The sequence below is a fragment of the Peromyscus maniculatus genome, chromosome 12, assembly GCF_049852395.1.
Source record: "Peromyscus maniculatus bairdii isolate BWxNUB_F1_BW_parent chromosome 12, HU_Pman_BW_mat_3.1, whole genome shotgun sequence".
NCBI lineage: Eukaryota > Metazoa > Chordata > Mammalia > Rodentia > Cricetidae > Peromyscus > Peromyscus maniculatus.
In genome coordinates, this window is record NC_134863.1 from 2,133,017 (window position 1) to 2,158,386 (window position 25,370).

The 25,370-nt window shown below is 39.0% G+C and overlaps 1 protein-coding gene across 2 annotated transcripts in view; it reads left to right on the forward strand.

The window, feature by feature from the left end:
- Prkdc (protein kinase, DNA-activated, catalytic subunit) overlaps nt 1–25,370 on the forward strand; it is a 234,571-nt gene that overhangs the window by 158,999 nt on the left and 50,202 nt on the right. For both annotated transcript variants that reach the window (XM_006997186.4, XM_076548362.1), the window contains 8 exons: nt 1,931–2,043; nt 4,065–4,196; nt 6,562–6,741; nt 10,580–10,785; nt 13,926–14,064; nt 14,983–15,171; nt 15,770–15,994; nt 23,153–23,261. In XM_006997186.4, coding sequence (XP_006997248.1) covers nt 1,931–2,043; nt 4,065–4,196; nt 6,562–6,741; nt 10,580–10,785; nt 13,926–14,064; nt 14,983–15,171; nt 15,770–15,994; nt 23,153–23,261 — 1,293 coding nt within the window. The remainder of the gene's footprint in view (nt 1–1,930; nt 2,044–4,064; nt 4,197–6,561; nt 6,742–10,579; nt 10,786–13,925; nt 14,065–14,982; nt 15,172–15,769; nt 15,995–23,152; nt 23,262–25,370) is intronic.

Here is a 25,370-nt window from a genome sequence, read left to right on the forward strand (position 1 = left end):
CTAATATTTTAAATATATTTTAATCTGTTCTTATATCTTTATGGTTTTCAAATATTTCACATACTATGAAAATAATTCTTAAAGTTTGATGAATTAACACTTTATATTTATTATCATTGAAAAGAAATACAGTTTAAAAGATAGAAGTTGTCCTTAGTTTAAATGTTACTTTACAAGTAATAATTCTCTTTTAAGACTTTCAGTATTAGGCTAGCACCTAACACCTTGAGTACATGGTGTATCTCTGCTGTATCCCCAGCCATGACTTTTACTTTTATTTATTTTATTTTTTGTGGAGCTGTTGAATAAAACTTGGAACCTCACACATGCTAGGCAACCGCTCTGAGCTACACCCTCTACTGTTGTTTAAATTTTTATTTGTGTTTCTTTAGTTATCGATCAGTTGTATATGCACAAAAACTAAAGTCAGACACTTCTCAAAAGCTAAATAGAAAAAAAAAAAAAAAAGCCGATTTTCCTATCTATAAAGCCAAATCCTAGAGGCAATCAATCTCCTATAACCCTGTTAGCTGAATTTAGTTTTCAATAACTCTGAGCAGTGGTTTTATTTTCTTAAGATTTATTTTTATTATTTTTATTTTTGTGTATGTGTATCTGTGTAAGTCAATGCCATGTGTGTGCAGGTGCCTTCATAGGTGCCTCCATGTGGGTGTTGGATCTCTTGGAGCTAAAGTTACAGGTAATTAGAGGTTATCATGGGTGCTGGAAACTGAATTCAAGTCCTCCAGAAGAGCAGCCAAACACTCTTAAGCTGTCTCTCCAGCCCCAGGCAGTGGTTTTTACACTGCTACTTTTTCCTACATCATCATTCATTATCTTCTGGCTTCATGTGACTGATGTTTGAGGTTTTCTGTTGTCCTTATACTCCTTATGGCACATTCCTATCTGGTCATGAGTTGAGGTCTCATCCTGTATGATTATGTCTCAGCAAGTCTCCTCAGTGCTCGGTGTTCCTTCTTTCTTGTGATTGGGTCGTTTTGTAAATGATCATTTTCTTCCTTACATTTTTTTCCTGGACATTTTTTTCTTACTGTTTTCACTTGCATGTTTAGATCTTTGCTTGTTTATCACCAATTTTTCATGAATGATACATTGGTCTTTTTGCTGTGTCCCAACATAAATATTTTGTCTTAAGACAGACAGAGAGAGAGAGAGAGAGAGAGAGAGAGAGAGAGAGAGAGAGAGAGAGAGAGAGAGAGAGAGAGAGAGAGAGAATGAATGAATGAATATTACCTGCCTGTGTGTGTGCACACATGCCTACCCCTCAATGCCATGTCTCGAGGTCAAAGGACAACTTCAGGAATCTGTTCTCTATCATGTGTGTCTGGGAGCATCAAACTCAGGTCATCAGGGTTGACAGCAAGTGCTTTTACCAATTGAGTCATCTTGCCAGCCTCCTTCCTGACCATTGTGTGCAGAACCTCTCTTTGTTCAGTCTTACCTTTTATGGACCTAACTATTCCACCTTGATTAATTACTCTTTAGAGGCTCCTGAAGAAAGGCAACTGCATGTTTCTGAGTCCTCTCAGCACTATTTGCTAGGCTGGCCTTTTCCACCGCACACCCTCCACCACACCTGCTGCTGTGTCCTTGCTTTCACCCTGGGAGGGGCTGGTCACAGCAGACCCTGAGCCTTTGACTGTAACTACACTGTGTCCATTCTTTGTCCACCACTTAATTGGGATTTCCAGAGACAGGTACAACTCTTGTTCTTTAGAGTCCAGAATTGCTAAGCTGCCCTCTCTGCTGTTCCTTATTGGTTTGTGCCCTTAACAAGTCACTAAATTACAATTTAAAAGTGGAGATAAAAACACACTTTCACTTTGCAGGATCCTGAGAAAGAATGAAAGTCAACTGTATGTGTTGTATAATTGACCATGATTAGCCAAACCTGCTTTATATTCTTCAGGCACTCACAACCGGGAAGAAATTCTGAGGTTACGTAGACGATTTTTAAAGGACCAAGAAAAAGTCAGTTTGCTCTATGCCAGAAAGGGCCTTGTGGAACAAAAACTAGAGAAGGTTTGTATCTTCTTCATCAATGCAATATCTATTTTGCATCACAGGTAATATACTAAGGAAATAAGTTCTGTCAGATATTAGTCTACAAAATTATAGGAGCAGCACTGCATAAGTGCCTTCTGACATTATTAGGCATAAAGAATATTCATGACACCTGCTAAGAAATGGCATTTTCCTGAATCCTTGTCTGCCTGGATCCCAGGACTAATAGGACTAACTGACTCCCCTCTGCTCACCATAGCTCAACTTTACATTCTCTGTGCAGAGTGGCTTTCTATATGGGTAGAAATATGAACACTAGTCATTCCTGTTACAGCTCTAGCTAATTTTTTAGGGAAAGATGCACAACTACCTTGATTCAGGACCTGTGGCTATAGTGGGAGTGAGAGGCCAAGGGACCTGGAAAATATTGCATGGCTGCTCACAGATGGCTGGTAGGGCTGCCAGCAAAAGCTTCCATTGGAGACACAAGTAGAGCATGAATATTTTGGAGCAGGGAGGAACATAAGGTTCTCATTATATAGACCAGGCTACCCTGGAACTCACAGAGGTCCACCTGTCTTTGCCTCATGAGTACATGTGCCATCATGCCTAACAAATGCATGAATTAATTTTTAATATGCAGAAATAATGAACGAACTTGTTTAGTTTATAGATTGTTTTACTTAGAAAGCAACGAAGACCAAATTTCTAACAGTTAAGATAGATTGTGATTAAAGACCCCTGCTATTATTATAATTCAGTGTAATTCTTAGCCACTAGCCACTTGGCTTCCAGATATAAGTAGGAAGTGGTTGGATAGTTCCTCTGCATTTTTAATGGAGGTGAAATATACAGTTGGTTGTTGTTGGTTTTTTTTCATCCCCCCCCCCCCGTCTCTGTAATACAACTGTTGTTTTTTGTTGTTTGTTTGTTTGTTTGAAGACTACAGTTGTAAACATGGTATATTCAGCACCTTCTCTTGTTCCATTGCTTCCTCGGAAAAATAGATCTGATGAAGCCTGATACCCTTCTAGTCCTGCCTGAAGGAAATAGTAGTATCTGGTCATCAGAAGCAAGAGAAATCAGAATTGCTGGGTAAAGGATGTAAGAAACAAGCCAGGATGACAGGTTTAAAACCCCTGTCTGTGACCAGACAAGAAGTTACAGTCAGATATGGTAGGATATTGAAGCATATATCAGCCTGCTGTCTGTGAAACAGGCACTGAGCTGTGAAGCTGTCAGCCAATAATTAGACATTAGAAGTCTATGTGTTTGTATTTGTATTCATTTAATAAATGTGTCTGAAGGATGAGACTCAGTGCCAGAAATTTTAATAAGTAGTAGCCATGAAGAGATGATTGATTCATGGAGCCAGGTCCGGTACATGATACAAAAAGACAAATTGAAATTATAAAGTACCCTATCAGAGATAAGCTATGAACACATCTATGGAAAGCCTCTCTGGGGAGAGAACATTGAGAGTGAAACCACTGATGAGGGAAAAGCACACAAAACAGTGTGTAGTGACTGAGGAGTATGTGAGTGAGTGTGGCATTGCTGTGAACCTTTAGACAAGGCTTACCATTTGAGGTGTTGGAAAGGCACTTAGCTCTCAGATTTATATTTTTGTGGATATTCAGATTCAATTTTTTCAAATAACCCAATTTTTCATTCTGACCAAATTGTAGTATGAATAAAATTATTGCTTCTGTGTACTAAAGATGTGTTCTAGTAGTTTCATTTTGCATACATACTTGATCTTCTTTTGTTTGGTTGAGTTTTTGTTTGTTTGGTGGGTTGGTGGGTTGGTGGGTTGGTGGGTTGGTTGGTTGGTTGGTTGGTTGGTTGGTTGGTTGATTGGTTGGTTGGTTGGTTAGTTTTGATGAAAGGTAGCCCAGACTGGCCTCAAACCTGCTATTTAGTCAAGGATGACTTTGAACTCCCTATCCTTTTAACTCCTAAGCATGCTACCACAGTTGGCATACTTTGTTTTATTACATGAAGTCTCAGTTTTCATTTTTTGTTTCTGGTGATTGTAGGATATCAAGAGTGAGTTAAAAACGAAGCAGAATGCCCAGGTTGTTCTGTACAGAAGTTATCGTCATGGAGACCTTCCTGACATCCAGATCCAGCATAGCAGTCTGATCACCCCCTTGCAGGCTGTGGCCCAGGTCTGCCCAGAAACTGTGTTTTATGTTCACATTAGAAGCTCTGTTTGTGGTCCCAGTGGTCTACTCTTTCTAGGGAAAATGTTCATTAAAAGGTGGTGGTTTTCCCTAAATGGTAGAGTTAAAGACTGTCCTAATTCCAGTATCCTAGTTTCATGATTTTTGTTGTTGTTGTTACATGAGGAGACCCTAACATAGAGTTTACTAGAAGTGGGCACCAACACTGGGTGCCATGTTAGGCGCCTGCGCTCTCAGCCAAGGGCCTTCCTCTTTAAAATCAGATTGACATTTGTGTTTCTTATCCAGTGTCAGAATGAAATAATGGGGGGAAAAATCAACGTACATTTTGAAGTGATAAATAAGCCACTTAGATCATTGTCTTCTATGCTTTTTATTTGATCTCAATAATTCCAAGTTGACAAGAATTTTTTTTTTAAACCATATTTTACATGTACCATTCATCAAACTTCCTCCTCTGGAGACAGATATGTGACTGTAGCATTCATGAGACTGAGGCCTTATGTGTCCTTATGTCCGATGTTTCACACATGGAACTTTGTCCATGCATATTCATGTAACTTTTCACAAGATTTTTCTTCCATGAAGTACCTTACATTCACATTCTTACACCAGATTGTCCGAATAGTCTTGTGCCATTGAGGTAACAATTAGATAAAGACTGGAGGTTAGCAGTGCTTGGATATATGGCAAAAACTACAGATGTCTCTAAGTGTGAGGCAAGAATGAGACACCCATCTTCCTGTGCTCTCCCATTTCTCAGTTCACTAGTGCCCTGACTGTTGCCTCTGGTGCACAGTGGACATCTGCTCTCCATCATGTCCAGAGGGCACTAGGTTGTACGAAGTTATTGGCAAGTTATAGGCCTAAGCTTGTGTCAAAGTCAGCTCATCCCTTTTGTACTTATAAAACAAAACTGGAACACATTTTTTATTTTTTTTTTTTTTTTTTTTTTGGTTTTTCGAGACAGGGTTTCTCTGTGTAGCTTTGCGCCTTTCCTGGAACTCGCTTTGGAGACCAGGCTGGCCTCGAACTCACAGAGATCCGCCTGCCTCTGCCTCCCGAGTGCTGGGATTAAAGGCGTGCGCCACCACCGCCCGGCTTGGAACACATTTTTTAAAAGAGGCAAGACTATATTTTTTTTCCTTCTGTTCTCTGAGGAGGAATGCATTGATTGATATTTCTAGTCCCAGTACTTTATGTAACAAATTTTTTTATGGAGTACCTGCTGTATGCCAGGAACTGCTTTAAGTGCTATGGTTTAGTGTTGGGGGAGCCAGGCTAGGCTGACATGTCTTTCTTTTGTTTTGTTTTGTTTTTTGTATTGGAAGCCATTGTATCTGTCACAGGACCAGTATGCAGCAATGTTTCCTGCTGAGTTCATTGTTTTTAATTGGATTTTTAAATTAACTAGTTAAATTTTTGTAGACATAGTCTCTCTACATAGCCCTGGCTATTCTGGAACTCACTGTGTAAACCAGACTGGCCTGAAACTCACAGTGATCCACCTACCTATGTCTCTTAAGTGCTGGAATTAAAGGTGTGTAGCACCATCCCAGCAAAGAGGATTTTTATTTCAGTCACCACTGCAGTTGGTCAAACAGTGAGTATTTAGAATTCTCCAACAAGTGAAGGAATTTGTACATAACTCTCAGGAATTGATGGTCAGTTAAAAAACCTGCTGACTATATGCCAAATGCAAGCAGCAGGTTGTAAAGTAAAGCAGCAGATACTAGATAAAAGCACACAGGCTGATAAAATACCAGCATCTAGCAGTGACTTCTCTGTGGTTTAATTATGCGTGACACTTACTTTCTTTTTTATTATTTTCTAAAATTTTGTATAGTCACATTAAACTGTTTAAACAAGGATTTTTACTTAAAGAACAAATCATGTTTGTGTGGCTTTTGTTCCTTTTTATTCTTATATGTATGCCTTCACTATGCAAGTGTAGATAGCTGAGAAGTGCTCGTGAAATGCGCACTGCACAGATGTTGCATACGTATATCCAGGACAGTGCTCCTGCGGTCATGGAGCCATGCTGAAGTCATGGTTTCAGGGTCTTCACAAGCATAATACCTAACCCTGACAGCTCACTCTGGTTAGTCTCCACACAACATGCAGCACTGAGATCCTAGCTTCAACGATGCTTATGTACTTTTCGTTATCCACATCGAGCCAGAAGTATGTGACTAAATTCCAGTGCTCCTTCCTGTGTATAATAGCCTGTTAAACTTTTGTAAACTGAATTTAGACATGTAACGGATGTGTTTTTAACAGTTGATATTTAAAGTAAAGCTCTAAAATAATACTTAAGTTCTGATTTATGTTTATTTTTTATTTTTAACAGAAAGACCCAATAATTGCAAAACAACTCTTCAGCAGCTTGTTTTCTGGGATTTTGAAAGAAATGAATAAATTTAAGACAACATCTGAAAAAAACATCATCACCCAAAATTTACTCCAAGACTTCAACCGTTTCCTTAGTACCACTTTCTTGTTCTTTCCACCCTTCGTCTCTTGCATCCAGGTACAAGTTTGCACAAACTTCTTTTTGGTCATGTGCTGCTCTGTGCTGACACCGCTGACACCACATGCCTAATGCCATCACTTTGTTCCCTAAATTGAAACTTGAGAAACAGGTATTTAGCAGTAAATGTGTTGTGTAGGTTGTCTCTTCTCAGTGAGCACATGTAATTTGTCTTTCATTCTTTTTGCTCCCCAAACCTACCCTAGGATATGACAATAATCTGAAATGAAACTTACATCTTATAATTAACCAGTATTTTGATTAAAGTGTGTGTGTGTGTGTGTGTGTGTGTGTGTGTGTGTGTGTGAGAGAGAGAGAGAGAGAGAGAGAGAGAGAGAGAGAGAGAGAGAGAGAGAGAGAGAGAGAGAGAGAGAATAAATGTTTGCTCCCATGTATGCCTGTATACAACATGTGCCTGGTACCTGCAGAGGCTAGAAGAGAGCATCAGATGACCTAGAACTGGAGTTATAGACAGTTGTGAGCCATAAGTGCTGGGAATTGAACCTGAGTTTTCTGGAAGGGCAGCCAGTGATTTTAATCATTGAGCCATCTTTCTCGCCACACCTACCTTATTTTTTGAAACAATGTTTCATACTGAAGAATCTGGAACTCAACTGATTTAGCTAAATTGGCTGGCAAGCAAGTTCCCATGATCCTCCTCTCTGCAACTGCCGAAATTCTAGGTGTACTCAATTTTTTACACAGGTCCTAGCCATTTGAATTCAAATCTTCATGTTTGCATGGCACAACTGAGCCATTTCCTGAGGCCCTAAACCCTGTATTTGTTTAGTTGTTTTTCATTCGGTAGTATTTCAGCAAATTCTTTCCTGCTTTGAGATGTTGATTAAGCACATGTCTGGCTTTGTTCTAAATAATGTGGTCACAGCCTTGAAGAGACAAAATCCATGCCAACCCAAATTTTCATTCTTCTCAAGTGTCGCTGACAAACATAAAACAAAGACTGAACTGGTAATGTGCTGTGTGCTTGAGTGATGTGGAACTATTAAAATCATAGAGGGTGGTAGCCAGGCAAGTTAGATAAATGGCCTCTTGATCGAGTCAGGTATGCTGTCCTTACAAATATCTAGTAATGAGTCAGAGAAGTCTTCTCTAAGGAGACTCAGTTGCAGCAGAAAACTCAGCATAAGTACACTTTCAGTTATTACTTAAGTGTGCTTACCAAATTATATTTAACAAATTTCTCTGAGCCAGCATGAAAGCTCAGCAAGAAAAGGTACTTTTCATCAAACCTGATCACTTGAGTTTGATCCCCAGGACTCACATGATGGAGGAGAGAATTGACTCCCACAAGTTGTCCTCTGACCTCCACATGCATGCATATGTTAATACATTTGCCCGTTCATGTATACACTTACATGCACAATAAATATAAATATAATTTTTTAAATCTTTTTTTTTGTACTCAAGTTTGTTCTGTCATGGCTTATAATGTTATTTTGTTTTGTTTTGTTTTTTAATTTAATTTTATTTTATTTTACAATATAATTTAATTCTACATATCAGCCACGGATTCCCTTGTCGTCCCCCCCCCCCCCATCCTCCATTCCCATCTCCTCCAGGGCAAAGACTCCCTGGAGGATTGAGATCAACCTGGTAGAATCAGTCCAGGCAGGTCCAGACCCCTCCTCCCAGGCTGAGCCAAGCGTCCCTACATAAGCCCTAGGTTTCAAACAGCCAACTCATGCACTGAGCACAGGACCCAGTCCCACTACCTGGATGCTTCCCAAACAGATCAAGCCAATCAACTGTCTCACCTATTCAGAGGGTCTGATCCAGTTGGGGGCCCCTCAGCCTTTGGTTCATAGTTCATGTGTTTCCATTCATTTGGCCATTTGTCCCTGTGCTTTATCCAACCTTGGTCTCAACTATTCTCGCTCATATAGACCCTCTTCTTTCTAGCCAATTGGACTCCCGGAGCTCAATCACCAATGGGTTAAGAAAGAAATAAGAAAGAAATTAAAGACTTCCTAGAGATAAACGAAAATGAAGACACCACATACCCAAACTTATGGGACACTATGAAAGCAGTGCTAAGAGGGAAATTCATAGCACTAAATGCCCACATAAAGAAGTTGGAGAAATCTCACACTAGTGACTTAACAGCACACCTGAAAGCTCTAGAACAAGAAGCAAAGTCTCCCAGGAAGAATAGACGCCAGGAAATTTTTTTAATCTTTAGAACGACTTTAGAAGCTAGAGAGCAGAGTCAGCAATTAATAGTACTTCCTGCTCTTCCAGAGGACCTGAGTTCAGTTCCCAGAATCCAAGTTAGGTAGCTCACAATACAGTTCTAGAGGATCCAATACCTACTTCAGGCCTCCATGGGCACTCAAAGACACATGATGTACATTCACACAGACACATACAGTAAAGTAAAAATCTTTTCAAATTTTAGCATTTTTCCATTTTTATTGTTTTTACTTTAATTATGCATTTTAATTAAAATAGAATTATGTCTTTTCCCCCATTCCTTTTCTCTCTCCAGCCTGTCCCACCACTGCCCTAGTCTTAAATTGATAGCCTCTTTTCCTTTGATTATTATTGTCAAATACATATATAAATATGTATTTGCATGCATAAATTTATCAGTATAATCTGCTGAGTTGGTTTTTATTGTTTGTGTGTTTATGGTTTCAGGGATGACCTCTTTGTATGGTATAACCAGTAAGGGAGCTCATCCCTAGGGGAGACTAACTCTCTCCCAGCAAGTCATTCCTTATCTGTAGTTTTTTGTCTAGGAGTTGACCTCATGAAATTACCCCCCTTCTGAGTTAATAAGTCTCAGTGATGGTCTCCATTTTCTGTAAGAGAAGCTTCCTTGATGAGGAGTGGTGGCTACACTTATCTGTGGCTCTAAGGATAAGATTTAGAATGTCATAAGGAATTATGCTTGTCAAGCAAAGTGGCAGTAGCAGATTTTTTTTTCTGGTATATATGACCTTACCAGCATGGAAAGTTGTTTTGGTTTCCAATGCCAGGCATGGTTTTCCTCCTATTGAATGAGCCTTAAGTCCTATTAAATAGCTGTTGGTTACCACCATCATATGAGTATTTTCTGTGCCTTAACCATAAAAGTTTATTGACTGAAATATAGTTTTATTTGGGTTTTCTTTCTTATACTCTTAGCCCTTTCTAAGGATGACAGACATTTTTATTTGATTGCTTGGAAAATTTCTAGTCTTCATCTTGGGAGCCACATGGACAGTGGCTGGTATACATATGTGTTAAAACTTCAAGGGGAGTTTGGGACCAAGTTCTTAGGGTACTATACAAGTCCAGATGTATGTGTAGAGAGGCGTATGTGCACACCAGTCTGTTTGGAATGCTATTACAGTGAACATTCTTCTAGATAGTGAGTTGAGGGTATTTCTCATAACTTTGTTTATAGGTCATTGTAATAATTCATGAAATCATCTTTTCAAATGTCATTAAGTAAGTTAGCCTCTTGATAGAAAAGATGTTTGCAAAGACTTAATAGGTCAATATGCCCACTTTTCTGTTAAATAAATGTAAAATCTGTTTTCAGTGGCTATTCTTAACAGCTGAAACAAAGTACATAAATATTCCCATAAATTGCAGTTTTTAGAATTCTTGGGTTGGAAATATAAGCGTAAAAGTTTATTTTTTCCCTTTGCAGAAATTGAATGTTGGTAAGAATTTTGCTAATAGAATTGCACAAAGACACTTTTGTGATATCACTGTCTACTAATACTGCTTAGGTCAAAGTCGTTTCTCTTATGTTTAATAAATTGAAACAATCACTTGTGATGATGACATCCAAATCCTATAGGCTCAACAGCTATATATGGTTTTATAGGAAATCAGTTGCCAACACCCAGACTTGCTGAGTCTTGACCCAGCTGCAGTTAGAGTGGGCTGCCTGGCCAGTCTGCAGCAGCCTGGAGGTATCCGTCTTCTAGAAGAGGCATTGCTCCATCTGGTGCCAGAAGAACCACCCATCAAACGAGTCCGCGGCAAGACTTGCTTGCCTCCTGATGTTCTCCGGTGGATGGAACTGGCTAAGTAAGCTTGGGATGGACCATTCTTGGGAGAACAGTAAATCAACTAAAGTAGCATTGTAAAAACTTGGCTTTACTTTTATGAAAAACGAGCTGGTAAGGAGGCTGGAGAGATGGCTCAATGGTTAGAAGAACTTGCTCTCAGAGAGGACTCGAGATCAAGTTCCTAGTACCCATGTTGAACAGTTCATAACCACCCGTAAATCCAGCTTCAGGGAAGCCAACAGAAACATACACAGTCTTTTTTTCCTTCTCTTTTGAGCCAGTAAAAACATTTCAGTCTGAGTTTTAGTCTATGTGTCAAGGATGGCTGCCATGAAAAGAAATATTTTGCTTAAAGAATAAATATTGATTAACCCTGTTATTTTAGTCTATTACACAGTTGTCTAGATTCATTATTATCTATCATACTTTCCTTCCTGTTAGGTATGTTTAACTTATAATTCATAATGGTTCCTGATGTTTTTACAGCTTTGCTAAGATGAATAATGGATGACTCATTATTTTCAACAGTAATCAAAATTGCAGAAACAGTTTAATCCAGTTACTTTCTTTGGAAATACAAATTCTGCTTTATATTATACCCTTTTGTATAATGTCTGATTCTTCCTTTTCCTTGGTTTTAGTGTACTAAAGCCTAGCCTAATCTTGAGAAGAATATTCAGTCAGAGTTCAGCAGGCCTTCAAAATGGCTCAGGGGGTAAAGGTACTTGCCACACAAACCTGATGACTCCAATTCAATCCCCAGATCCCATTTTTCACAGAACCAACTCCTCAGAGTTGTGCACTGACCTCCACATGCATTTCATCCCCCCCCCCGTCTGTCTGTCTGTCTGTCTGTCTGTCTGTCTGTCTGTCTGTCTGTCTCTCTCTCTCTCTCTCTCTCTCTCTCTCTCTCTCACACACACACACACACACACACACACACACACACACACACACAAATAAATATTTTAAATCTGTTGATCAACTTTTAGTGAATAGATAGTAAAAGTAAAAAACAGCTTCCTTACCTTTCACTATCTGTCAATGTCTTAATGTACACTGTGACTTTGTAAAGCACTATGCCAGGCACAGAAGAAGTAGATTAGAGAGACATTAATCACAGACTTTAAAAATAAGGGCCTCAGGGTTATAGCAGCACTTAGTTGACATGTGTGAGTCCCTAGGTTCAATCCTTGATACTGCAAAAAAAAAAAAAAAAAAAATGAAGAGTCCCATAGAAAAGTATTTACCTTTAAACATCAAGTAGAAGGACAAGGAGAAGAATGCCGAAAGGGAAAGATACAGGGCTAGGACAATCCAAAGAATACCTCCTAGCAGGAGCCATTTTTTTCCCACTGCTTCAGATATGTGATTGAACAATAGATGACATCTTGTATCAGTGTTTTCAGGGAATAAGAACATATACACAGAGAGGTGGGGGGGAGAGGGAGAGAATGAGAAAGAAATGGGCATTATGAAGCACAAGTGTAAAACCAGTACCTGGAAGGCTGAGGCAATATGATCTCTGTGGGTCCAAACATGGTCAAGGCTATACCATGTCTTGAAGTGGAAGTTGCAGGGCAAAGGAAGGACATTTACCTGGTGTGCTTGAATTTCTGGCTTCCATTTCATCGGTGGGTGGGTGGGTGGGTGGGGTGGATGGATGGATGGATGGATGGATGGATGGATGGATGGATGGATGGATGGATGGATGGATGGAGAGATGGAATGAGAGATAGAGAGGAAATAAGGAAACTTTTACAGGCTTAAACTTAATGTATTTGTTTCTAACTTTATTAAATAGTTTAGCCTTTTCTTACTGTATTATGGTCATCATTTTGATCAAGTAAATGTACAGGTACCTGCAAATCAGGGTAGGATGTAGATAGGGATTTCTTTCTGTGCTTGTGGGTAATATCTCTTTCTGTCCTCAGCTTCTGACTATGAACTGCTGTTGTTCAAATCTGTGTGTCCACCTCTGCCTCTGACCTTTAAAGTCTAGGATCTGGGCAGTAACAGAACCTGTCTATTCAGTTTTATTTGAGTTTGGATTTAGTGGGTTCATGATTCGTAGGGTTTCTGCACACCTTGCTCCTCACATGTCTTCTTCCCTTCCCTTGGTTCTTGGGGGAAAACCTAAGGCCTTATAAAAGCTGGACAAGCACTTCCCCACCAAATTAAAATTAAAGCCTAAGCAATTCCACCTCTTCCCTCCCCAACCCCTTACTCACTGTGTAGCTTAGACTTGTAACCCTCCTGCCTTAACCCCCTGAGCAGCAAAGATTCCAGGCATACACCAACTTTCCCAAGCAAAGTTTGATTGCTAAGAAAGATTCCATATCCTGCCACACTCCTCTGGTGTTGGCATTACAGACATGCACTACTATGCTGGTCCTGCCAGATTTCTGTTAAGATGAGAAGATGAGTAAGTGTTCTAACAAATATTAGGAAAGTTTTTGTGTCTAAAATATAGTCTCTAGAGCTTAGACTAAAGCATCAATAGGGTGAGAGTTATTCTTTGCTTCTGGCTCTTCCTTAGAGCTAGATGGTAACTAAATGGATCACCTACAGAGCTTATTTAATGAAACTTTATACTTTATGAACTTTTCATATTTTCAAGTTTATTCTTTGGACAGGGTCTCTATATCTATAGTACAGCATAGATTGACCTCAAATAGTGACCCAATTACCTCTCAGCTTTCCAGATTTTTTTTTTCAGATGCACATTAGAATAACTTGTGCTTTTGGGTTAATTAAAGAAGTAAAACTTAAAGGGTACTTTAAAGCTGTTTAATTTTATATTTCCATCAAAATAAAAATACTACTTGTAGCTTAGAATAGTGGCACACGTCTTTAATTCCAGAACTCAGGGAAAGGCAGAGGCAGGTGGATCTCTTAGTTGGAGGCCAGCCTAGTCTACAAAGTGAGTTCCAGGACAGCCAGGACTGTTACACAGAGGAACTCTGTCTCAAAAAAATACTATTTGTATGTTACCTTTCATAAATATGTGATGTCTTCATTCAACATTAATGAAAATTATGTGAATTACTTTTTTAAATGTGATATTCAATGATCTGGATTTTCTTGGCTTGCTAGATGTTTGTTTGTTTGTTTGTTTGTTTATTCATTCATTCATTTATTTATTTATTTATTTTTAAGGCTGTACCGATCGATTGGGGAGTATGATGTCCTCCGTGGCATTTTTAGCAGTGAGTTAGGAACAAAGCAGGACACTCAGAATGCACTATTAGCAGAAGCCAGAAGTGATTATTCTCAAGCTGCTAAACTGTATAATGAGGTAAAACCAATCTCTGGCAAATGTATCACTTGCTTAAACACCTTGACTCTGTACATTTAAAATGAACTATTAGCTTTGGTATTAAAGATTAATAACCAAATGTTGTTTTATAATAACCATTTGTGCCATAATTGTTACTGTATATTGCTCTTTTTAAGGCAACATTGAAAAGATAAAGCATTTCATAAACTACCAAGTACATAAAACTATACAGTACTGCTATGACTGCTGTTATGTTTACAATTTCTATTTAAATAGTTTTCTCTCACTTAGAAAAAATATGATAAAGTGAAATAGACTTTGTGATTTTGACTGTAATTTGGTTTTGTATGTTTTATTTCATCTCAATTTGGCAAAGATAATAGGTGTCAGACTTTAGGATCTGCAGTCTATAAAACAATTGAGTGAGTAATCTCAGTTTTGAAACCTACAGAAGTCTGCAAATGTCCTCAACTTTAGTTTTTAAGTCTAAGAACATAAGTAATAAATGATGCACAGTCTTGACTTAAAGCAAATTTTGCATCACTTACTTGGCTTTCCTGGTAAGGTTCTCAGTAGGATAACCTTCTTCTCATTAGTGACTTTTTTGTTTATTTTGGTTTGGTTTGATTTTTGAGACAGGGTCTCACTTTGAAGTCCTGGCTGTCCTGGCACTCACAAAGATCTGCCTGCCTCTCTCTGCCTCCTGAGTGCAGGTGTGTACTACCATGCATGGCCTCATTTGTTACTATAAGGTTCCTTTTGTTATTATTTTTTCTTCCATTTACTGTTATTTTGAACATTATCCCATTCTCTCAGGTTTCCATAGATCAGAAATGATTATCTTTAGTATGTATGTTATAATACCCTCCTTTAAAGAATATATTTGCATCTATGTTCTTTTCAACTCCATAACATAATCCCTCTTTTTTCTGCCAGGCTTTAAATAAACAGGAGTGGGTGGATGGTGAACCCACAGAGGCTGAGAAGGAGTTTTGGGAACTGGCATCCCTTGACTGTTACAACAACCTTTCTGAGTGGAAAGTACTTGAGTACTGTTCTACAAACAATCTAGGCAGTAAAAATGCTGTAGACCTAAGTAAAATGTGGAGTGAACCATCTTACCAGGTGTGTGGAATTATTTTTCAGTAACTGAAGTAAGTGTTTTAGATGGTCATGTGTTTCCCAGTTAATGGAACTACTTTAAAATTTTCCAAGATTAAAATAGTCGTTTTGAAGCCTTTGGATGTTCAAACTCCATGGTATTAAATTTCATATTACTTTTTAGCTAGCCATTTCAAAATAAATGGGATGTGTTTTACAGTAGATATTTATCCTTGTGATATAACCACATGGAAGAATATTTCCTGTTGTCTTTTATGCTCCTGAGAAGGCAGTTTGCATTGTGCACCTCAGGAGGCAGTTACAGGCCCTCCTGTACTCATGATGCTACCTCAGTGTGTGTGCAGGATCCACAGTATCTCCTAACTACTGGTGGATCCCATTCCTCTGTGGAAAGTGCCTACGTATTTTGTGAGTAGAAAATAATCCAGGTTAGATGAACATTTTTTTTTAATTGTAGTTTTAGGTTACAGCATCAGATATCATTATTTTGGTTCTCAGTCTTAAACTATAGAATTATTCCAAGGAATATTTCAGGTAGAAAGTAATTGCATTCACTCAGATTGACTTTCTAAATTGATAGTGGATTGTTGTTGTTCCACAGGAGACGTATCTACCGTACATGATCCGAAGCAAACTGAAGCTCCTGCTTCATGGAGAAGGCACCCAGTCTCTGCTGACATTTGTGGATGAAGCCATGCACAAGGAGCTGCAGCAGACAGTCCTGGAGCTTCAGTATAGTCAGGAGCTGAGTCTCCTTTACATCTTGCAAGATGATATTGACAGAGCCACATACTACATTAAAAACGGCATTCAGATTTTCATGCAGGTAAGACAGATGGATCTTATGATGTATATTGTTTTTATATTAGTTTTAAGTGTCAGTAATCTCATATGCACACACACACAAAAGAGCAACAAAATCTTCTTTGTATTCTCATATATATTACCTGTTCTTTCTTTGGATTTTTTTTAATATATATTTTTATTTTATAATTAACTTAATTTCATATATCAGCCGTGGATTCCCCCGTCCTCCCTCCTCCCACCCCTCAGCCCTCCCCCCCAAATCATCCCCCATTCCCACCTCCTCGAAGGCAAGGTCTCGCCTGGGGAGTCAGCCCAGCCTGATAGACTCAGCCAAGGCAGGTCTAGTCCCCTTCTCCCTACACCAAGACTGAGCAAAGTGTCCCAGGCTCCAAAAAGCCAGCCCATGCACCAAGGACAGGTCCTGGCTCCTCTGCCTGCGGGCCTCCCAAACAGTTCAAGCTAATCAACTGTCCCACTTATCCAGAGGGCCTGGTCCAGTTCCATGAGGGCTCCTCAGCCATTGGGTCACAGTTCATGTGATTCCACTAGTTTGGCTATTTGTCCCTGTGCTTTTTCCAATCATGGTCTCAACATCCCTCCTCTCTCTTGCCGATTGGGCTCCTGGAGCTCCACCTGGGGCTAGGCTATGAATCTCTGCATCCACTTCCATCAGACACTGGATGAGAGTTCTATCATGACAGCCAGGGTGTTCAGCCATCCGATGATCACCAGAGTAGGTCGGCTCGGGCACTCTCTTGACCATTGCCAGTAGTCTATAGTGGAGGTATCTTTGTAGATTTCTAGGGACCTCTCTAGCACTATGCTTCTTCATGTTCCCTTGGGGTCTTCATTCATCATGGTATCTCCCTCCCCATTCTCCCACTCTGCTCCTGATCCAGCTGGTACTTCCCGCTCCCCTAAGCTCTCTTTCCACTGACTCTTGGAATCTGTCTTACCTGCATGAAAATCTGAATGCTGTTTTTAATGGAGTATGTGGCTCTGTCAATATCATCTTGCAAGATGTAAAGGAGACTCAGCTCCTAACTATACTGAAGCTCCAGGAATGGGGGTACTCCATTACCCCACCCCCACCCCCAGTTTGCTCATGTAGATCTCATCCATTTCTCTGTTGTTGGGCGATGCCTGTGTCTTTCTCAGGGTCCTCTTTACTAGGTAGCCTCCCTGGAGTTGTAAGTTGCAGCCTGGTTATCCTTTGCTTTACATCTAGTATCCACTTATGAGTGAGTACATATCAGGTTTGTCTTTCTGAGTCTGGGTTACCTCACTCAGGATGATTTTTTTTTCTAGTTCCATCCATTTGCCTGCAAACCTCATGATGTGATTGTTTTTCTCTACTGAGTAATACTCCATTGTGTATATGTACCACATTTTCTTTATCCATTTTTCAGTTGAAGGGCATCTAGGTTGTTTCCAGGTTCTGGCTATTACGAATAATGCTGCTGTGAACATAGTTGAGCATGTGTTCTTGTAGTGTGATTGAGCATTCCTTGGGTATATGCCCAAGAGTGGTATAGCTGGGTCATGAGGGAGGTTGATTCCCAATTTTCTAAGAAAACGCCATGATGATTTCCAAAGTGGCTGTACAAGTTTACATTCCCACCAACAGTGTAGGAGTATTCCCCTTACTCAACATCTTCTCCAACATAAGCTATCTTCAGTGTTTTTTATCTTCACAATTCTGATGGGTATAAAATTTGCATTTTCCTAATGATTAAGGATGGTGAGCAATTTTTTAGATGTCTTTCAGCCATTTGAGATTCTTCTGTTGAGAATTCTCTGTTTAACTCTATAGCCTATTTTTTAATTGGATTGTTGGGTATTTTGATGTCTAATTTCTTGAGATCTTTATATATTCTGGATATCAGCCCTCTGTCAGGGGTTGTGGGGTTGGTGAAGATCTTTTCCCATTCTGTAGGCTGTCGTTTTGTCTTATTGACTGTGTCCTTTGCCCTCCAAAATCTTCTCAGTTTCAAGAGGTCCCATTTATTAATTGTTTCTCTCAGAGTCTGTGCTACTGGTGTTATATTTAGGAAGTGATCTCCAGTGCCAATGCCTTCACGACTACTTCCTACTTTCTCTTCTATCAGGTTCAGAGTAACTGGATCTATGTTGATGTCTTTGATCCACTTGGACTTAAGTTTTGTGCACAGTGACAGATATTGGATCTATTTGCAGTCTTCTACATGTTGACATCCAGTTATGCCAGCACCATTTGTTGAAGATGCTTTCTCTTTTCCATTGTACAGTTTTGGCTTCTTTGCCGAAAATCAGGTGTTCCTAGGTGTGTGAGTTAATGTCAGGGTCTTCAAATTGATTCCATTGCCACATGTTTGTTTTTATGCCAGTACCAAGCTGTTTTTATTACTGTAGCTCTATAGTAGAGCTTGAAGTCAGGGATCGTGATGCCTCCACAGGTTGTTTTATTGTATGGAATTCTTTTGGCTATCCTGGGTTTTTTGTTTTTCCATATGAAGTTGAGTATTGTTCTTTCCAGGTCTGTGAAGAATTGTGTTGGGATTTTGATGGGGATTGCATTGAATCTGTAGATTGCTTTTGGTGAGATTGCCATTTTTACTATGTTAATCCTACCTATCCATGAGCATGGGAGATCTTTCCATTTTCTGACTTCTTCAATTTCTTCCTTCAGAGACTTAAAGTTCTTGTCATATAGGTCCTTCACTTGTTTACTTAGAGTTAACCCCAAGGTATTTTATATCATTTGTGGCTATTATAAAGGGTGATGTTTCTCTTATTTCTTTCTCAGCCTGTTTGTCATTTGTATATAGGCGGGCTACTGATTTTTTTTTTTTTTAGTTAATCTTATATCCTGCTACATTACTGAAGCTATATGAGTTCCTTGATCGAATTTTTGGGGTCACTTTCGTATACTACCATGTCATCTGCAAATAGTGAAAGCTTGACTTCTTCCTTTCCAATTTGTATCTCCTTGATCTCCTTATGTTGTCTTGTTGCTCTGGCTTAAACTTCAAGTACTATATTGAATAAGTATGGGTGGAGTGGGCAGCCTTGTCTTATTCTTGATTTTAGTGGAATTGCTTTGAGTTTCTCTCCATTTACTTTGATGTTGGCTGTTGGCTTGCTGTAAATTACCTTTATTATGTTTGGGTATGTTCCCTGTATTCCTGATTTCTCCAAGACCTTTATCATGAAGGGGTGTTGGATTTTGTCAAAGGCCTTTTCAGCATCTAGTGAGATGATCATGTGTTTTGTTTTGTTTTTTTCTTCAAATTTGTTTATATGGTGAATTACATTGATGGACTTTCATATGTTGAACCATCCTTGCATCCCTGGGATGAAGCCTACTTGATCATGGTGGATAATTGTTTTGATGTGTTCTTGGAGACTGTTTGCCAATATTTTCTTTAATATTTTTGCATCAATGTTCATGAGGGAGATCGGTCTGTAGTTCTCTTTCTTTGTTGTATCTTTGTTTGGTTTAGGAGTTAGGGTCATTGTAGCCTCATAGAAGGTGTTTGGTAATGTTCCTTCTGTTTCTATTGTGTGCAACAATTTAAAGAGTATTGGTATTATCTCTTCTTTGAAGATCTGTTAGAATTCTGTACTGAAACCATCTGGTCCTGGGCTTTTTTTGGTTGGGAGACTTTTAATGACTGTTTCTATTTCCTTAGGGGTTATTGGTCTATTTAAATAGTTTATCTGGTCTTGATTCAATTTTGGTATGTGTTACCTATCCAGAAAATTATCCATTTCTTTTAGATTTTCCAGTTTTGTGGAGTACAGGTTTTTGAAGTATGACTTGATGGTTATCTGGATTTCCTCATTGTCTGTTGTTATGTCCCCCTTTTCATTTCTGATTTTGTTTATTTTGATGCTCTCACTCTGCCTTTTGGTTAGTCTGGATAAGGGCTTGTCTATCTTGTTGATTTTTTTCAAAGAACCAACTCTTTGTTTCATTGATCCTTTGTATTGTTCTATTTGTTTCTATTTTATTAATTTCAGCTCTCACTTTGATAATTTCTTGGTGTTTATTCCTCCTGGGTGACTTTACTTCTTCTTGTTCTAGGGCTTTCAGGTGTGCTGTTAAGTCACTGGTGTGAGATTTCTCCAACTTCTTTATGTGGGCATTTGGTGCTATGAATTTTCCTCTTATCACTGTTTTCATAGTTTCCCATAAGTTTGGGTATGTGGTATATTCATTTTCATAGATCTCTAGGAAATCTTTAATTTCATTCTTTATTTCTTCCTTGACCCATTGGTGATTCAGTTGAGCGTTATTCAGTTTCCATGAGATTGTAGGCTTTCTGTAGTTTTTGTTGTTGTTGACATCTAGCTTTATACTATGGTGGTCTGATAGAACACAGGAGGTTATTCCAATTGTTGTATCTGTTGAGATTTGCTTTGTGGCCAAGTATGTGGTCGATTTTAGAGTAGGTTCCATGGGGTGCTGAGAAGAAGGTGTATTCTTTTTTGTTAGGATATTCTGTAGATATCTATTAAGTCAATTTGAGTCATAACATCAGTTAAGTCCCTTATTTCCCTGTTAAGTTTCAATTTTGTAGATCTGTCCAGGGGTGAGAGTGGGGTGTTGAAGTCTCCCACTATTAATGTGTGGGGATTTATGTGTTATTTAAGCTTTAGTAATTTTTTTTTTTACATATGTGGATGCCCTTATGTTTGGGCCATAAATGTTCAGAATTGAAACTTCATCTAGATGGATCTTTCCTGTGATGGGTATGTAATGTTCTTCTTGATCTCTCTTGATTGATTTTAGTTTAAAGTCTATTTTGTTGGATATTAGGATGGCTACACCAGCTTGCTTCTTAAGACCATTTGATTGGAAAGACTTTTCCCAGCCTTTTATTCTGAGGTAGTGTCTATCTTTGAAATTGAGGTGTGTTTCTTGTATGCAAGTTGGGTCCTGCTTTTGTATCCATTATGTTAGCCTGTGTCTTTTTTATAGGTGAATTAAGTCCATTGATATTAAGGGATATTAGTGACCAGTGATTGTTAGTTCCTATTATCTTTTGGTGGTAGTATGTGTGTACTTCTCTTCTTTGGGGTTTACTGCTGTGGGGTTATCTACTGCCTGTGTTTTCGAGGGTGTGTCTGACTTCCTTAGGTTGGAATTTTTCATTCTAGTGCTTTCTGTAGGGCTGGATTTGTGGATAGGTATTGTTTAAATCTGGTTTTGTCTTGGAATGTCTTGTTCACTCCGTCTATTATGATTGAAAGTTTTGCTGGATATTTTAGCCTAATTGTGCTCTTCAGTCATTCTTTGTCTTTTGTTCTTCACTGTTATAAATGTTCTACTTTTTGTTATTTCTTTAGTTTAATCTTTCTCACTACAATGTAGAATTTTCTTTGTTGAGTAGTTGTATAGAAGTTTCAGTTGATTTATGAATAAATGCATAGACTGAACTAATCTCTTTGGGTGGCCATAATGAGATTGACAACTCAGTAGTGTAAGAAACAACATGAAACATTCTTCCAGGTAGTCATACCAGGGAGCTTAATACTTGTCCTAAGATATATGGTAAGATTGAACACTGAAGAATTTGACTGGGAAATCAGATAAATGCTCTATTCATTTTCTGCCCTTTCTTCTTTGTTTTCACCGTTGTGGGCTGGTCTGTTTCTTTGTGAACCACTAACAGTGTACCAACAATGTTAATCATAAAACCATAGTCATTTTTTTTTCATTTTGTTTTTATCATTTTAAAGTAAATTAGTAAACTGAGTAGAAAAGACTTGGTTTCAGGACTGGAGAGATGGCTTAGTGGAGAATGTACTTGTTAGCATGAGGACCCAGGTCAGACTCCCAGGAGCCATGTAAAACTGACATGGTAGCACATATCTGTAACCTCAGCACTCCTCTGTGATGAAATGAGAGATGGAGGAGAATTCCTACAAGCTCTTACTCCACATGCTGGTTAGAGGTAATATCAATCCAGGTACTGCCTCAGTCAGATTGGTCTGTAGGCATATCTGTCGGGCATTTCCTTAACTGGTGATTGTTGTGGGAGGGCCCAGCCCACCAGGTGGTACCACCCTGGACAGGTGGTCCTGGATTGTTTAAGAAAACAAGCTGAGCATACTATGGGAAGCAAGCCAATAAGCAGCATTCATTCTTCCATGGTAATCAACACATACATCCTTTTCTTCCCCAAGCTGTTTTTGGGCATGGTATTTTATTGCTGCAACAGAAAAGCAAACCAGGGCAGTCCAGCTAACCTGGTGTACACACCAGCCAAGGGAGGAGGGTAAGGACTGACACCCAAGGTCCACACACAAACTCTGACATGCTACCTCCCCTTACACAGAAAGAGAGAGAGAGAGAGAGAGAGAGAGAGAGAGAGAGAGAGAGAGAGAGAGAGAGAGAAGAAGAAGAAGAAGAAGAAGAAGAAGAAGAAGAAGAAGAAGAAGAAGAAGAAGAAGAAGAAGAAGAAGAGAGGAGGGGAGGGGAGGGGAAGGGGAGGGAAGGGAAGAGAAGAGAAGAGAAGAGAAGAGAAGAGAAGAGAAGAGAAGAGAAGAGAAGAGAAGAGAAGAGAAGAGAAGAGAAGAGAAGAGAAGAAAGGGGGAGAGAGAGAGAGAAAGAGAGAATTGGTTTCTGTGGTTCACAATTTTGAATTATAAGATACTGTGATTTTTTAAATTTGGTGCGGATTAGGAATGTAGCTTGTAGAAGAGTATTTGCATACCATGTAAATAGACCTGGAATAGATCCTTACTTACTAGGAGAATAGATAGGTAGATGATAATTGGAACAAGGAGTCTGATAGCCAGATTATACTGATCTTATTGATATAGTTGAACCAAAATGTAACTGAAATCCTAAATTATTTTTTTTAATTTAACCTATTTAATAATTGTTTCCAAGGTATAGTTGTTAAGCACTCTGAGACACACTGAATGATTCTTACATTTATCGGGTAGTTGCTATATCATGTTTTTTAAAACCATTAGAAGTTTTAAGTAGCTGGCCAATGGTGGCGCATGCCTTTAATTCCAGCACTCGGGAGGCAGAGGCAGGAGGATCTCTGAGTTTGAGGCCAGCCTGGTCTACAAAGTTAGTTCCAGGACATCCAGTGATACACAGAGATACCTTGTCTTGAAAAAAAAAAAAGTTTTAAGTAGTATATTGCCTTCATAACAAAGCTAACTTCTTTTTTTCTAGAATTATTCCAGTATTGATGTCCTCTTATACAGAAGTAGACTTGCCAAATTACAGTCTGTGCAGACTTTAGCTGAAATTGAGGAGTTCCTCAGCTTTATAAGTAAACATGGTAAGTTTTTAACTTGTCATTTTTTTCCCCTAATTGTGGAGGGGCTTTAACACCTGAATTTTTGCTTAATGAAGCAAAACTTAATGTATGGGGTGAAAACTGCCTTGGATGTGTCCTACAAATGCACCTGTTGAGGTCACTAGATTAAATGTTTAAAGTGGTCCACCACCATTGTTCCAGGTACTGGAAATACAAAGCCAAACAAAACGCTAACAGCTTGAAGTGCTCTAGGATTGTACCAGGAGGCTCCTTAAAGAGTGGCCCAAGTGCAGTGTGGAAGAGAAAGGCTTGTAGACCCTCCCCAGAAGATCACTACCATGATAGAGGCCTCACTGTCCAGAATGGGGTTTTGGGGGGTGAGTCTTAGGAGACAGTTGGGAGGAGGTAATGGGCTTTGGACAGCAATAGAGATCATGTAGGTCTATGCACCACCAATAGTAGATTTTACTCTGGTTCCTCTGAAAAGCCAATATAAGAGTCTAAGGGAATATATCTTTGTATAAGTGAAAAGTCTTCATTCTAAATCTGTTTCAAATTTCTTTTGAATAGTTAAAAATGATTTATCAAATGTTTTTCCAAAACTTGCTCATTGTTCCCTGTTTTAAATTTAAAGAAGTATTATTTTTTTTAGCCATCTTAATGATATATATAATTAAGTACTTTCTACAGCTAAGGAGTTATATTAGTCTTTTTTATTGATTAATTAAATAATTTTACATCCTGGTTACAGTTTCCCCTCCTTCCTCTCCCCTCAGTCCCTCTTCCTATACCCCCATTGTTTTCCCACCCCCCAATCCATTCCTCCATTTCTGTTTAGGAAAGGGCAGGTATCCCATGAGTATCAACAAAACATAGCATACCAAGTTGCAGTAAGACTAAGCACCTCCCCATGTGTTAAGACTGGACAAGGTGACCCAGTATGAAGAGTAGGGTCCCAATGGCTCAGAAGTTAAGAGCACTGGCTACTCTCCTAGAGGTCCTAAGTTCCTAAGTTCGATTCCCAAAAGCCACACAATGGCTCACAACCATCTCTAGTCTTTTTTTTTAAATATATAATACCTTTTTTAAAATTTTTCATACAAAATATTCGGAACATAGTTTCTACTTCTCCAACTCCTCTCAGATCCTTCCCATACCCACCCACCCAACAAATAGCACACCTCTTTTTCTCTATTTATAAAAGAAATAAGCAACTACCAAAAAAAATGAAATTTTAAAAGAGAAAAAACACATGTACCCGAAAAACACAAAAGTCAGAAACCATAATATATAAACAAAAGACCAGAAAGACATAAAATGCCCAAACAAAGCATTATGAGACATAAAGTCTATAAAAATACCATTAAGTTCATTTTGTGTTGTCATCTACTGCTGTTCCTGAAGTGTGGTTTGATATATCCAATGAGACCTATTTTTTTGAGCTAATTTTTTTCTTTGCAAGCATTTGTCAATTGCAGATAGCGTCTTGGTTAGGAATAGGAGATCATATCTCCTTCTCCTCTCAGCACTGGGACCCTATGTGACTTGAACCTGTGCAGGCTCAGGGCATGTTGCCACAGTCTCTGTGAATTCATATGTATATCAGTCCTGTTGTGTCTGAAAGACACGGTTTCCTTGGAGTTCCATCCCTTCTGGCTCTTACAATCTTTCCACCTCCTCTTCCACATAGGTCCCAGAGCCCCTAAGGGGAAAGGTTTGATGAAGACATCCCATTTAGGACTGAGTGCTCCAAAATCTCTCAGTCTCTGTACATTGTCCAGTTGTGGGTCTCTGTTTATGTTCCTATCTATTGAAAGAGAAAGCTTTTCTGATGATAGCTGAATGAGGCACTGACCTACGGGTAAAGCAGAACTGGTCTTTAGGAGTCATTTTATTACTATGTTCCTTTAGCAGAGCAGTAGTATGTAGCTAGAGTTTTCCTGCCTTGCCCATAGTCAGGACAAATCTTTGTCACCTGCCAGTCCCACAGCCGCTCAGACCCAACCAAGTAAACACAGAGACTTCTATTGGTTATAAACTGTATGGCCATGGCAGGCTTCTTGCTAACTGTTCTTATATCTTAAATTAATCCATTTCCACAAATCTATACCCTGCCACACGGCTCGTGGC